The 15828-nt window shown below is 37.5% G+C and overlaps 1 protein-coding gene across 1 annotated transcript in view; it reads right to left on the bottom strand.

The window, feature by feature from the left end:
- Positions 1 to 15828, bottom strand: part of MTPN (myotrophin) — a 30440-nt gene that overhangs the window by 5230 nt on the left and 9382 nt on the right. Inside the window, exons 2-3 of the mRNA XM_021552050.4 lie at positions 3580 to 3693; positions 2415 to 2498 (exon numbers count right to left, since the gene is read on the bottom strand). Of these exons, the coding sequence (XP_021407725.1) occupies positions 2415 to 2498; positions 3580 to 3693 (198 nt within the window). The remainder of the gene's footprint in view (positions 1 to 2414; positions 2499 to 3579; positions 3694 to 15828) is intronic.

Here is a 15828-nt window from a genome sequence, read left to right as displayed (position 1 = left end):
TAAAACAGCTTTACTGAATGTAGGCTAAGAGGGTCATGACTACCTAAGGAGGACACCATTTATTAAAATCAGTACTAATAAATTTAGAAAATTGGCCATTAGCTAGACAGAAAGACTCCTGCCTACATTCAATAAAAAGAGAAGGAAACAATAAAGGTCAGGTCAAGAGGACTTTAATTTGCAGACATACAACACTGCCTGGAAGCAACTTCAATAAAAAACTCATAGAAGTACAATGATTTCATAGTATTCTCTACTTTCCCAAAGTAAAAAGTTACTAATATTTGTGTTATGTTCTACTCCAAAAATATACATACACAAGTAAATATAAACTCTCTCTCCTGGGCAGGGTAATAACAAACAAGAATGTTTGCCCACTTCAGTCACCAGGCAAAGCACAAATGTTAAATAGGCTCTGAGAGCCACACATGAGCTACTTGGCTCCAGCTGCAGTTCTGGAAAAAACCCAAAGCAACAAAAACAGAATCCGTGATGAGAGCTGTGCTCCCACAAAACTGACACCAGAACTGGGGGCACTTAACAAAGCTGGGAGAAGACTGGTTTACACAGAAAGCAGCAAACTGCTAAAAAGAGTTGCCAGATGACACAACAGAGGCAGATGTCTTCTTTTTCAAAAAGAATATGGAAGAATTCATGGTCAACAGATCTGCCAACACTTCTGAGCAGGGGACAGATGTATGCACCTCTGAAGTCCCCAATACAGCAACCATCAAAGAGGGGAATGAGTGAGCAGATATGGTCATACAGCTCTTTCTTCTGCCACTGTCAGAGAAGAAAAAAGGGGCTAAACTGCCCAACTTAACAGGATATTTCTCGTAAAACAAAAGCAGAACTATTTTGGAAGTTGAACAAATGGATGAAGTTTGTTGCCTCCCACACAACAACCCTCATTCTCCATTTGAAGCTTTCAAAACTGTTAATTGTCTATTTTAACATATTGGTTTCTCTGACACTAAAAAACCACCATTTTTTACATTACAAATCAAACACCAGGTTATTAAAGAAAAACATGGATCAATGTCTGAAACATTTATTGAAATACTCCTCCTTCTCCTCCCTTGCAATAGCTTGAGAGTCTCACGTAAAAGGTTTCAAACACCTCCACAGTCCATCCACCACAGAAAGCAATGGAAAATGTTGGCTTAGTAACTGGGAAGAACATTAAACACTCAGGAATTTTTAGCTCTTTCAGTAGGGGTTGACTCCTGATTCCCAGGTATCTGCTACCAAAGAACATATGACTAAGGTACAAACCAGGTGTGATATGCTTAAACTAATGTTTAAACAAGGGTCATAAATAACTGTTAAGAGACAGAACAACCTCTACATATAAGCCCTGCCTCAAACAGACAGAGCTGATAAGACAACTTCCAGTTTGTAAATATTTCATCAGCTAGCCCATGTAAATGGGAAGCCATCAACATTTAACTCTGCATGAAGAAATCTGAAAGTAATTTATTATTTGAGGAACTTATCTAGGATGGAAAACCCTCCAAACCAGAAATGGAAATACATAACATGGGGTAAAGGATACCTTATTTTTTTGATGGTCCTAAATGCAAGGATCAACCCTCACAATAATTTTAAGCAAGTTGGATACACCATTTGAATCCTAAATTAAGTCACTGCATTTGTTCACAAAAAAGCATAAGTAATATCAGACAAGATGAAAGAAGTTAAGTGAAATTCATGCAGTGTTAAGGCAGTTAAGGAAAACTTTACCCTGGAAGTGGCATATGAAATTATTACATGGCAAGAATTCCTTTGGCCAAATAACTTAAGTGTAATCACGAATCAGTGCAAGTGAATGGAGAAAAAAATGCTTAAGTTAACTACTGGCTTGGTAAAATTGATCGCTTTTGTAATATAAATTGAAGTGCAAACAGAGACAGATTAAGCTTATTCTCGTCAGGACAAAATTTACAAGCTGGAGGACAGAGAAAGCTTGGCTTCCTACTTTTATTTCCCCTCCCTCTGCCAACCCAGATGTGTTCTCAGTCATCTGGCAAAAGCTGAGGGAAACCACACCTCTGAGCAACTTCACAGCAGAGATTCCTTCACATGAAGCACTTAAACAGCTGCCAAAGCCAAATCCACTGAAGGAGTGCAGTTTTTCCCCTTACTGATTTGCAGCTCTGTTCCCTATCTGGAGTCCACAATATTCTTATGGTCACTGTTACTTTTGCTATGCAATAGAAGTCCTTCAACTTTGTCCCTCAGCTATCTTTCACCATGATCAGAGTACCCTCTCTGTTTTAGCAACACAAATGGCATTTGTTTGATGTTCTGAACATATCATCTGGAGCATCACAATCTTATTGAAAAAAAAAAAAAAAATCACAGTAACATATGCTTTGCTAACGGATAACTTGTTCGAAACATTCGAGTCTCACCTTTGAAAGAAGCAATTTCACACAGGAAACGTGGCCCTCATAGACTGCTGATAGGAGTGGTGTGATATTGTGTTTGTCTGGAGCCTGCAAATTGAGATTCAATTACTTGAAGGACAATTTCGGACAACATTATAAGGTTTCACAGAACTTTTAAATTTTATCAATGGTAGAGGAAGTAAAAAATTAAGAATATTAGCCAGAAATGCATTCCACAGGATTTTTAACCTCTTTTTTAATAGAGAAAATTATGGTTTAAAAAAGAGGTAATAGCAAGATACATCTTCCACAAGACTTTAAGGTATCCCAAAGCCTGTCCATCATTTTAGGCCAATGATGCAGTTTCAGCTGACAAATTTTGCCCAATTTAAAAACACTACTCCTAATTCTCCCATTTCAGAGGCAGCATCACTTCAGAAAACAGTTCTGGCTGAAACATTCTTTTGGCTCTTCTCTCTAAATTACAGTCCTGGAAAGAATAAGAAATGAAGCAACTGAAATGCTATTTTTAACTCTTGCTCAACTGGAAAAATTCCTAAGGAAGAGATAATCTTTCCAGACCTCCAGGAGCAAAATCCAAGCATTTTTGTTACAAACTAAAGCTAAGATATCTTATGTGTTAACTTTTGGACAAGCATTCTAAGGCACAACATTTGGGGTGCATGGTTAAAGTATTTAGGAACTTAACTTCTGGAGAGCTGATATAGCTTAGTCAAGTATTTTCAAAACAAGAAGCCATGCATGCCAAGTTACAGCAAAATGTCTTGAACAAGAAAGAATGTCTTCAAAGAAAAAAACATGCTAATTTAACAGCTGATCCTGCCCTGGCTGAAGATGTCTTCTGAAACCCCTTCCAATAAATGCAAATATACATTGCAAACCTTATTCTGATGTGATTACTGGAATAATTTTTCTAATTGCAGTCAAATGAACTTTTAACTTTTTATAGCTACAAGCAACTTTTTTCCAGTGTATCCAAAGAGAAAATATTTAATAAGCATAATTGTAAATTTATAACATCTAGAATCCCACCTTTTAAATATCTTTAAATGCATTTAATTGTTTTGTTTGATTTATATCTTTCAGCAACCATTTAGGCACTAACACGAATTCCTTCGGTGTGTGTGGGAAGACTTTAGGACCTGTTTGCAAATACATCAATACATACATTAATGTCAGCTCCTTTCAAGAGCAGAAATTCCAGAATCTCAAGCTGGCCACAGTCTGCTGCATAGTGAAGAGGCTTCCTCCCACCTTCAAGTGTCCGGTTGACATCTTCACCCTTCAAAATAAACATAATCTCATCAGCAAAATTTTAGAGCTAACACATGAGGAAGAGCTTGAAAGTAATCCAAAAACCTGCAAACATGATGAAGAATGTTCCACCCAAATATTTCAGTCACTGCACAAGAAAAATGAAAATTAAGTCGCTCAATTTCAATTCCCTCACATCTGCATTTATGACTCCAAGACAACCTTGATCCCTTGTTCTGTACTGCATCAAGTACCAAGTGCACTAGGTAACTCCTGATTAAAAAAAAAAAATCAAACCAAACCAGTAAGAAAAAAAAAATCGTTAGCTCATTTTGCTTCTCTTGCCCTACAGCTAGGATCACAGTTACCTGGCTAAGTTCCTTTATCTGCTTCTATGAATACTGAAGCTTTGCATAATGACAAACCAGTTGCACAGAAATAAGTCAGCATCATAACTACCAGCGAGTCCAGGCCATCCATAATTTAAAACCCAATTATGAAACTATGCACCCTGTTTTATAAATAGAACTTGCCAATTCCACAGGATATAAACAAGTCTGAAGAGTCAAGCAAATCAGGCCACAGGAAGTTGTACTCTAATGCCTCTCATACGAGTGGACTGAGACATCTCCTAAGGCGTAAACAAAATTTAATTTACTGAGTACCTAATCAGCTTTGTTTCCTCACCTTGGGTTGTGCAACTAAGGATAAACTGATTTACTGCCCTTCATTAGTGACAAGAAACCAACTAGAGTCAAGCTGTGTGGTAAGTGGCTTCTTGTTCTTCTGTGTAAGGAACCTTAGTATTTTAGGAATTGGCTACATTTTGCATCATACCTCAAGCCCTGTATCTCCACAGAAAAACAATCAGAAGAATTTCAGCTGCAGCACCAATTCATACTTCTCTATAGAGCCTGTGCAGTTCCCTCACTCCTGTCCCAAAGTTTTAAAAAGTACACAGACTAGAGGAATTGACATATATCTTCCAGACATTACTTCCCTTCTAAGAATGGAAGAGAAGATTGCCAGAAGGATATCTTATTCTGCTTTTGATGTTCTATATAATCAGTTTTACACTACTAGTCAAATAACAAGATGACCTAGTTATTCTCCTCTCTTCTCAATAAAATATTCAATTATTCATCATATACCCTTGTAGCAGATAGTACTGTGACGTTGCTTCTAATTTGCTGAATTTCATTGACAATTAAGTTCCAATTATAAAAAAAAAAAATCAACCAGATCAAAGTAGGCTAATAGCACATAAATAGTCTGGGAAAGCATATAAAGAAGCAGCATATACTTATGTTGAACATTAAACTCTCTACCCATACTTTTATTTGCACATGGACTCTTCCCACCAATTTTAAAACAACTGGCATTTATATAACCCATCGTGTTTGCTGATACATTAGGGATTGTGTGTACATGTTTGAGAAGCCAACCACATGAAAGCCAGATAATAACCAACCCAAACCAAACCAACCTTTCTAAAGTCTGACACATGCCAAGACATGGTAGGAATAGGTGCATGGGAGAAGGGCGGGCAAACTAAGTCCTGGGACAGCGCACAGTCAAGCCACAAAGTTCACAGTCCAAAGGAAAATTAAAGTCATCACTTGTCAAGATTAGGACAGTCCAGCAAAGTTCTCACTTCCTTAAGCTTATAAATATTATTTGGCTCGCTGGCTTATACTATAGTAGTTTTTCTTCTGATTTTAAAGAATAAAACAAAGGTCCTCTGTTCTCTCCTAAGCTGACTGTGGAATAAATTCCTGCTGGATGATGAACTTTCAGAGAGGAAAATAGCCCATCCAAACTCCTAGTTTTTTAAGATCCCCGTAAAGATGATGAAAACATGTTTATAGGGGAGTACCTAGCAAAAGATTCGCAAATAAAGATGTTCCAAACACAGATTACATGGTATTGAATACTGGCACTGAGAACACGTATCATTAACATTCAAAGTAAAACATCAGAACATTTTAGTCTGAATTAACAGGACACAGACATCATATAAGTTAAAAAAAATTAAAAACAAGTACTCCTATATTCTGCAATAAACCAAGTTAAATATCCAGTTGTTTCATAGGTTTGAAAAGCCACAGTAAAACAGATCACTGAATATCATAAAGCTTTACCTGGCCTTTCCTACTCCCAGTCCAAGAAATATAGAAGTAGGAAAAGAGATAAAGCAATTTATTTAATATGCAGGGATCAAACTCTGGCAAAACCATTTGTTTCAAATTCAGTCACCAACACATAAACACTAAAAAACTTGCAGGACTCCTCACAGGTAATTTCTCTCTGGGCTTTAGATCTCCTATTTCTATTGCCTAGGGCATCTCTCTGTAGGACTAGCAGTGATTTCCAAAGTGAGGTGTGAAAACCCAGAGAGATGTGCAAGACAATGCACTGGGGTGTGAAAAGAAAATATATACTGCACTATTAATAAAATGTAAAAATAACATTTATTTCATCTTTAGTTCATCTTTAATTTCCATGTTTGAGGTATATTTTATAATGTGCACATTACACAGTACAGGAGTACATACTGAAGTTGCCTTAAATATCAAGTCCCAGTCCCCCTGCTCAGGGCCAAGCTGGATGGGTCTAGTGCAAGGTGCCCATGCAGGGGGGTTGGAACTAAATCTTCAGGCATAAGATAAAGACTTGAGCCCCTGCCTTATAAATGAGACAGCTCTGGTGCAGGGGTGGCTAATTATGCCAACAAAATGAGACAACGTTGTCTCTCAAGCCCTGTCATAGGTGGGTGCAGGAAACAGCACACAAGTAAAGATTCAAATAAAAATGTTATCTGTGCATCAAGTTTTCCAAATTTACTGTGGTTTTGAATAATACTGGCCAAACATGCCATAAGGAATGTTATGAACTTGGGTATCAGCAATCTTAGGAGGTGATGATTCTTAACACAGAACTCTGGGACAGCAAAGTAACCAATATATTGGTGGGCTGAAACTAAGCTGCTGAAGGTTTACACTAAAAATCACCATCCCCTGCACATGGTCAGAATCCACATGAACTGACAAAATGGAGCATAATTTTTCCTTTACACTCACAGGAACAAATCTTCTGTGCACTAGACCAAAAGTGACAGAATGATTCTTCAAGGAAGTTTTATGGGACTTCTGCCATCTTCTAGAGTCTAACAGAATAGCAAGGAGGTTAACCTGTGTATTTGGAGGAGATACAATTAAGCCAGGATCAAGCAATCCTATCACCCTCAAAATAAAACATAGCTTCAGTCAAAGGTCAGGCCTCTCCTGAAAGATTATTTATTTTCTCTTTCTAGAGCAGACCATAAATTCACTAACAATGATGCAAATATTTGTGCACAGCTTCAGAAAGTAATTTGCTCATACAAAAGAAAAGACACAATCACCTCTTTATTAACCTTCCAGAATACACTGAATTTACTCAGTCAGGTATTTAAGGTTGTCTGGCATAAACCACATGAGTACAGGTTTTTTTTTTTTTTCAGATCAAAGACCCAGGGCACAAGCTATGCAATAGCATTAAAAACCTGTTACACCCATGAAACATCAGTTCCCAGGTATCTGCTTTAATCCCCTCTATTAAAATGTGATTATGGATAAAGAAAAACCTGTGTGATTCTCCAATTACTAAACAAGACAACATAAAAGAAGACTTTTATACCCTATTTCAAAAAGTCACATAAAATGGCTAACAGAAGAACATTAAATTAGGAGATCTTAAGGTATCAATGTCAGCTGAAACATGGCTATCAATTTTTCACTGCAGTACAGGAAAATAAAAACTGGAAACTCACTTCCAAGTACTTTTAAGAACTTTGCTTTTTAACTAAGAGTAGGATTCATTATAGCACCCTATGAATGCAACTATCACCCACTTTCTGTAATGGAGCAATTTAATCCATAAAAACATCTGTTCTAAATAATTTCTTAAGTGAATACTGTCAAAAGTAGTTACTCTTGAACTTAATTCTTTCATTACTCTCTCACACATTTTCCTTGCTTTACCTTCTCTTGACAATATACCTACGCAAAATCCTTTGTTAAATCCCATGTCCTTTTCCAGTTTAGCTCCAGCCAAAACTTTGGCTTTTTTAGTTCCATCCCTGCACACCCTGGGGAAGTGCCTATGTTCTTCTTGAGTACCCACCCCTAATTCCCATTTTTATGCTCCCCTCTTTCTTCCTGAGCTCAGAGAGGAGATCCTGACAGCCAAGTTGCCCTCCTGTACACCTGATGGATGTCACAGAGTAATCTGGAAAGATCTGCACCTTAACAGCTACCCTGAATAAGTTGTGCCAAATTTCATTCCTTTTTCTTTTGCAGCCCTTGTTAAAAGAATGAACCAGAGTTTGCTGACTTTGTTCCTAATGCACATTATGACATCAGCTCCATGAAAATGTTGGATGACCAAGCTTAGTCATAAAGTACAAGTTCTGAAGCTCATTATTTTCCAGGGAGATTATTTAACCACATCAAACTGACTCCATCCTTCAACTGCCCCTGCCTTTCTGCAGCCTTTATTACACAAGGCTGTATTCAATGCCTGCCTTGGTCTCCCTTTATCTGTTAATTCCCTCTTTTCCCAGCTCCTGACAATTTCAGAAGCATCAACATTTATGGCCAAATGAGCTAAACTCAAGTTTAACCTCATCTAATGCCATTCTAGAACCCCTACAGCACACTGCAGGTGCTTCAAGCACAGGCTTGTTTTTCAGTGGCACAGGAACTGAAACCAAACCTGAGCCAGGTGTTCCCGTGAGCACTGTGGTTTGTCAGAAGTGTTGTTCTAGAACATTACTGCCAGGATACAAATGTCACTGCTCACCCTTTAATAAAGCACCAACTTCCCTCCTGTTGTGGCAGCAACAGCTCTGCTACTTTCAGCCAAAGTTTGACCCTTCCCACCCCTGCACCAGAATTAGTGGCTGAATGATGAATCCAATGAGGGAACTAATCAATGTGAGAATTTATTCGATCATTTCCTTCATCTGTTCCATGACTTGGCACCTGAACACACCAGCAATTAGTAGCTGGGATTTACACTGCAGTTCTACCACAGGAATAGAAACTGACAATTGTGGCCTCATTAAATTCTATTGCATAGGTTAACTGTATTAGTAGAGCAGTGCCTGTAATACTTGTGGCATTAAAATGCTCTTTCAGATTTAGAAACAACTCCATATCCCCATCTGTACTTATCATGCAAAAATAACTGCATCTCCTCTTTTCATGCATTCCTTTCATTTCAGTTTTAATGAAGGAAATCAGATTCCATGAAGTCAGATGTCCTTAGAGTGTAGGGAACCCTGTTGCAGGAGCTACTGTGTAAGTCCTGTCTTCATTATTCTAGGAAAGAAAAGAACTCACTGCACAGTCTGTTGCATTACTTCCATCTCTTTGCATACAAGGGATGGCCACCCTTACAGTGTATTAGATAACTTTGACATTTTAAATATAGCAACAATTTGCTGTCTCAGTGGGAAAGAGGAAGAGTAAAAAATCCTCTTTCTATAAAGAAAAGTTAAAGCCCTGTGGATGACATATTTTGACTATTTTGCTGCATATTGAAAATACTACTTCCAAAAATATTGTATTTACTATTTTTCCCACAGGCTTTGTTTATGCTGATTGTATCATTTGTTTTTAAAAATTCAGAGATTAAATGAAGTAAATAAATGGTGTTGGATATACTCTCAAGACATGCCTTGCTATAACAGAAATTATATTGGTATCCACTGAATGAAATATTTTTCTCCAATATAACTAAGTTTTAGTTTTTAAAGAAAACTAAGTGCGTGAAATATTAAGTTGTAAGTTTTGAAGTGGAACATACATAAACTGAACTTTGAAATCACTTAAAAACAATATATGCTTTGGTCTTCTGAAGGAAGAGCAAGCTTGGATAAATGATACCTGTAGAAAAAATTATTAGCCATGTACTAAAACAGCTTAGAAAACTGTACTTGTACTTCCACAGTGGGTATGTGGGGGGCATGGATGAACTGATTGTGTCTTAATCTTCCCCAAACACTCCATTTTCTCACATCCCTTCAATCGTTCTCCACTATAATTTTCTCCAGATTAATTCATCACTGCAAAGACTTTTAAAAAAGCCACAAGCCACACCCCCACCCCTCAAATACCCACAAACACCAAGTAAGTACTCTGAAGAAGAAAATACTTTGTTATTTTTGCCATTCTACTAAAATTCTCAAAATGGTCATATTTTAAGTGCTTAAGACAAAGTACTTCACTGTTTAATCTGTGTTTCAGTTGTATGTTCACAGATTTTTCCAAGTGTTTACTGCTGCCACATGGCAGCTCTGGGGCCCATCTAACCAAAAGTTACCTCTCTAGCTCACCTTGACTGAGCATCCCTAAAAACAATACAGCAGAAACAACTGAAAAAATACTCATTTTCTACATACAAAGTCAATCATTCTGCAATTTCTAAAATAACTGTGAGCTTAAAAATATTGTACACAAACTTCTGTCCTCACTCAAACAGTAAAAACAAGATGATGTTTTTTATATAGTTAATCTATGGGTCAGAAACACTGGTGGTATTAGGGAAAACTTAAATACCACACTTCCTGAAATCTGACTAATAATCTAAAAATATAAGGAGAGTTTAATTCTACAAGCGTGTCAGTCTAGTGACTCATGACATTACAGACTATTTAAGGCTGAAAGGGAACTTTGGAGGTTATGGAGTCTCACATTTGCTCAAAGTAGGTCCAATCAGCTCAGGCTGCTCAGCTGAGTTCCACAGACCTCCAAAGACTGAGGATTACAAAAGTTCTCCAGGCATAAGCCCTTTCCATGGTTTGATCCTCCTCACAGGGAAGTTTTTTCTCTTACACCTCACCAGAATTTCTTGCATTTTAACTGGAACTGTTGTCTCTTTCACTGTGCACAACTAAGCAAACATCTCTATATCCTGCCCTTTGTATGGAAAGGTAGCTATAAAATCTTCCCTTTATCTTCCTAAAAGGAAAACCCAAAAAATCTAACAACAAAACCCAAAAAAACAAGCTATCACAATTCTAACAGCACCAACTTGTATATCCTTCACCTACCAATAAAAACCAGAGGTAAAAAAGCTTTTATATTTTTTTTCAATAGGTCCTTTGCTCCGTAAGCAGTTGGTACAGATCTTTCTATGCCTTCCAGATTCCTAACTAACTTCACTTCAGCTGTCATACCTCCTCCATCTCTTGTACAATGTTTCTAGATTCCTTCCAGTGAACCATTTTGCTTTCCCCTTCTCAGTAACTCTATTTGCTATAAATTCGTCAAAATAGGTGACCCAGGATGCAAGCTGTAGTATTGAAAAACACTCAGCATTTCTCCTGCTCTCATGTAAGAGTTACAAGTTCTAAAGAAAGGCCCCTGCAGGATCTTGAGCTTTTCCACTTTAGAAAGGTTGCACTAATACCTTGTTTATATTCAAGCAGCTCAATTACAGCTAAGCACAGGTACAGTCTGGGCAGAGAATGGATCAAGAGCTGTCCTAGCTGGGGAGAAGGACTTGGGGTGTTGGTGGATGAGAAGCTTTGACACATCTCAACAAAGGATGCTTGCAGCTCTGAGAGCCAAATCTACCATGGACTGCACTCAAAGCCACGGGGCCAGCAGGTCAATTCTACCCCTCTTCACTCACCTGCAGCTCTGGGAAACATTTAGATGAGATACTAGGAAGAAATTTTTTACTGAGAGGGTGGTGAGGCACTAGAACAGGTGGCCAGGAAAGGCTGTGGATGCCCCATTCCTGGAAGGTTTCAGGGCCAGGGAGGATGGAGCTCTGAGCAACCTGGTCTACTAGAAGGCATCTGTGTCTATGGTAGGGAGGATGGAGCTAAATGATGTTTTAAGTTCTTTCCAACCCAAACCATTCTATGATTATATGAAATAACACAAAATCACAGAAACAGAACACTTTCATCATAGAAACAGAACTTTATATAGCTTTTCTCCTCCGAATTCTTCTTCCATAAATCAGCTGTTCAAGCACAGAACAGGATCTGTTTTTCAATTAACTTTGAAGACTTGAGAACTAAAATTGAGTATGAGTTCAAACACAAAAAGCCAACACAGTAGGCTGAGTTTTACCAATGAAGACTCAACTGCTACTACCCCAGTTTTCTGACTATTGGAATTTTATCACTATTGATAAAATTAATCCTTGGGCTTATGTGCAGAAGTACTAGATTTCCCATATGATCTCAACAAGAGTGCTTTCCTGATCCTCAGTCTGCCTCTGGAATGATTCTGTATAGGTTCCATTCTGTAAACCTTGTTCTCACCTAAAGCACCGATTCACACGCTGCCAACCTTAACTGCAAACTGGAACAAAATACACCCACACACCCAAGAGATGTGTTTTTATAAAACATGTTGAAGAAATCTGACAGCATTGTAGAATACCAGGTCTTAACAATGTAGCTTGCTACAAAAAATAGTCACCTAGTCTGCCCTTTAGGCCTTCACTTCAGTGATCCCAGAACATTCCAACAGCTCAAAACAGTCTCAGAGTCTAAAAAGCAGCGCTGACTTTGATGAAGCTGTTTTAATTCTTGCCAAGACAAACTGATTTAGCCAACCAAAATCCATGCTAGCACTTTCACGGGTTCCTGGAGATTACCAATTGGAAAAGACATTAGGTATGAATTACTGAATCCATTTTATGGTGCATCTAAAAAAAAATATTGTTTTCAAGTGTAAAATTAACAGTACTCTAAACAGCTTTGACTAGCAGAGAAAATAAATTAATTTCTTCCAAGCTGGTTATAAAACTTCTTTTAAATACTTTGTTATGGTAACTGAAATGAGCACCAGCCTGAAGCAACTTTTGCTGGGTAGAGAGGTTAAATTTTTGCATCTGTGACAGGAATTGACACAGCTTTACACATCATCTGCCTTAATGTAAATCTGAAGGTAACTGAACCACCAGCCCAGCACTTTCGACAAGGAAACAATTTATTCAAGTTTTTGTATATTTCATAATAACATTAGTCCAGTGTGCTGTTTTCACATTCCCATCTGTTTTAACTACGAGCAAGAACAATTCAAGTGACCAGCTCAAACCAAGTCAGTGCAACATATCATTTAAACTTCTGTACATTTTTTTTCCTATAAATGGAAAAAACTCTTGACATATGATGCCTGAGGGATTGCAGACCTAAGAACTGGGCAGAGCAGATGGAAAAGATAAATTTCACATTTCCACTCAACCTGTTTTATTGAAAAAACTTTTAAAACAGTACAGGAGGCCTAAGAAGAAGCAACAGTATTTTATCATTTATGTCCAGCAAGTTTATTTAGTCTCAAGTTTTCTTGTCTCTATCTTCTGATTCACAAGAAAAATGACTGTGTTTCACTAATAGTCACAAAATAGTCCAATCAAGATCAAGAGTGGAACCTGGTGAAATAACTAATAACTCAAAGTCTTGGTTAAGCCAAAGAGCAGAAAGGGAAGTAAAAATATTAATGCTGTAAGCTGTGAATTGTTTATGATTTTGAAGCTGATTTATTCAGTTAAAAACTTGCAATAAGATCCTGCCAGAGCCAATGAAATCAACTCACTGTAAGTAGGTAGTTTCCAACGGCAACTGCAGAAATTTTGTGTGCCAGATCTGAATTTTTATGTGAATCTCCTACATTCTCAAAAATTACTTACTTTCAGTCCACACAAAAAAATCAGTGTAACCCAGCCTCCACAGAGACAACTGCTATTGCTGCTCAGTGGTTCAGCACAGTTCATATTCCAACCATTCCAGGAGTTTTCCAACTGCAGCCTGAGTGGACTTCAGTTGTCTGCAGACAAATGAACTGAAGTAAATGACCTAGATTTGTTGTGCGGGATAACCACTTTGCACTTGGAGAATTTCAGGAAACCTAAAAGTTTGTTGGGTTTTGTGTAACAGCTGAGAGTGACTGCATTAGCTAAGGCTCCCTACTGATTATTTTTGTGTTTACCCTGAGAGAGATTTAATAACATCTTTTCAACTCCTCTGGGTGTTTTATTCCCTGTCCTCTAAATTTTGTAACCTGAAGCAAAAAGGAATTTTCTCTCATATGTCTTCTTTCTACCCTCCATGCTTTGGGAAATATATGGGACAAGCTGATTTTACACCAAGTAGAAATAAAACACAAACAGAAATATCAAAAACATCCACAAGAAATCCTGTAGAGATTGTGATCAAAAAACCAAATCCAAGTTAACAGATGTTGAGAAGGGAACTTAAATACAGAAAGTTAAATCCCCATGGAAGAAGCTGAAGACATGAGTATCAAATTTTCATTATTTTTCTGGATTCACTTCTAGTATTTGCTATTAGTTTATCCTGAAATATCCAACAGAGCTTTCATTTTAAAAAATATTTAAAAAAGGCTACTCAAAGAATTTCAGCACAACATTCTCCCTAAAAGACCCTCATCAGTTTATCAAAAAGGGGGTTTCTGTTTTGAGGATAGCATGTGTCTCTCCAGCTGGCATTTTGCAACAAATTCTACAACCAGGACAGATGCAGATGTCCATGTAAAAAATGGATATCTACTCTGCAGTCCTCTACTTTAGGAAAAGCCTTAATTGCTAATAGTAACCCCAATACTTGGTCTATAAAAGTTAAGGAAATTAATTATGAACCTGATGATGAATTTTGTCTGCATTAATGTAATACCTAAAGTACTCTGAAAAAGTTTTAAAGCGCTGCTACACTTATTCCACTTATTCTGGCTTAAGCCAAGAAAAAGGTGCTTAACAAGCATACTTTTCAGGTTTTGTTGGTGGTAAACAAGTATTTAGCTTATCCACCATAATCAAATGCAATCTGAAGTCCTTTGTCTCAGTCAAACGAATACAATTCCAGAAACAACTGCTAAATAAACTGAACTACAGAGCCATCTGTGCCTCAGTTGTATCAGCATTTTTGGAGACAAACAAACCTGACACATGGGTTATTCTATAGAACAGTAATGAACCAACTGTTTCCTAGCTACAGCTTCTAGAAGCTCATGATACAATCCCATCTTCAAAGATGTGCCAAACGTGTTATTGAAAACAGTTGTTCTTCCCCCCTCAAAATGCTTAACCTGTATAAGACTTGAGTGAGAAATAATGTAACCCACTCACTACTTGCACTAGCAAGGGATGAAATAGGAATGAAGGGCCCAGTTGTGCAGCTTCTCTTAGTTCCTATTAATTTCCATTTCTAAGTTTGGTCCAAAACTTCCATTTGTTTGTTTCTTAGTTAGGCAACAGCTCAGAATAATGGCAGCAAGCAGTTCTGATGGAATAATCTGCTGCAGACAAAGGTATCATTACTCTCTGTTCAGATTACCTCTTTAACTGATGAATGCTAGTGTATGAAATATTCTGGATCACAATCTGAAACAGTCAATGATAGATGCTTTCCAAACTGTCTCTGCTTAGAAAGAGCATTAGAATTCAGAATTAAAATGCTTTAGTTACAGCATCAGGACTCACCTGTCAGCCTTGATACAGGGGGCACAACCATCAATAAAAGCCTTCAACCATTAATTCTAAAGAATTTCAAATCAAAGTAATGACTTTATACCTTAAGTTGACATAAACCTAATGCTCACTCTGAAGAATTATGTTAAGCACTGCATCTATTGAACACAACACAGTGACCATTTCCATAGGTAACACTGAGCTCGCCTAAAAGGGTTGGATTTTTTACTGCAGAAGTGATTGGCCAGACGCTATGTTTTACCAGTGCATTTTGGATTATGTGATTTGCATGATACCTATTCTAAAAGTATACTAAGCAGAAAATATCCCAGCTCACATGGGTGCCAGATGATTGCTAAATAAGAGCCATCAACCATACATAAACCAGGAATCAGAGCATTTATTCTGTTTCAGTAATTGACCATCAGCAAACTGACAAAAGATGAAAGGGTGAAAACAGAAAAATCTACAAAGCAACACCTGCTCCTGAAAAAAGGATTTTTTTTTTTTTCCTCAAGTTTAACATGTCAGAAATTGCTCCAAAATTTAAGCAGCTGAGCAAAGGATCTCAGCCATTGCCATGCACTCTGCATTGAGTTGTCAACTGCCAATTAAAACACTTTCAGTTTCTGGAAGAGCCCCACAAAGTTCTGCATTAAACTGCTCAGTA

This window comes from Lonchura striata, chromosome 1A (assembly GCF_050655825.1).
Source record: "Lonchura striata isolate lonStrDom1 chromosome 1A, ASM5065582v1, whole genome shotgun sequence".
Lineage (NCBI taxonomy): Eukaryota > Metazoa > Chordata > Aves > Passeriformes > Estrildidae > Lonchura > Lonchura striata.
Note: the sequence above shows the minus strand (reverse complement) of the source record. Positions and strands in the feature narration are given on the sequence as shown.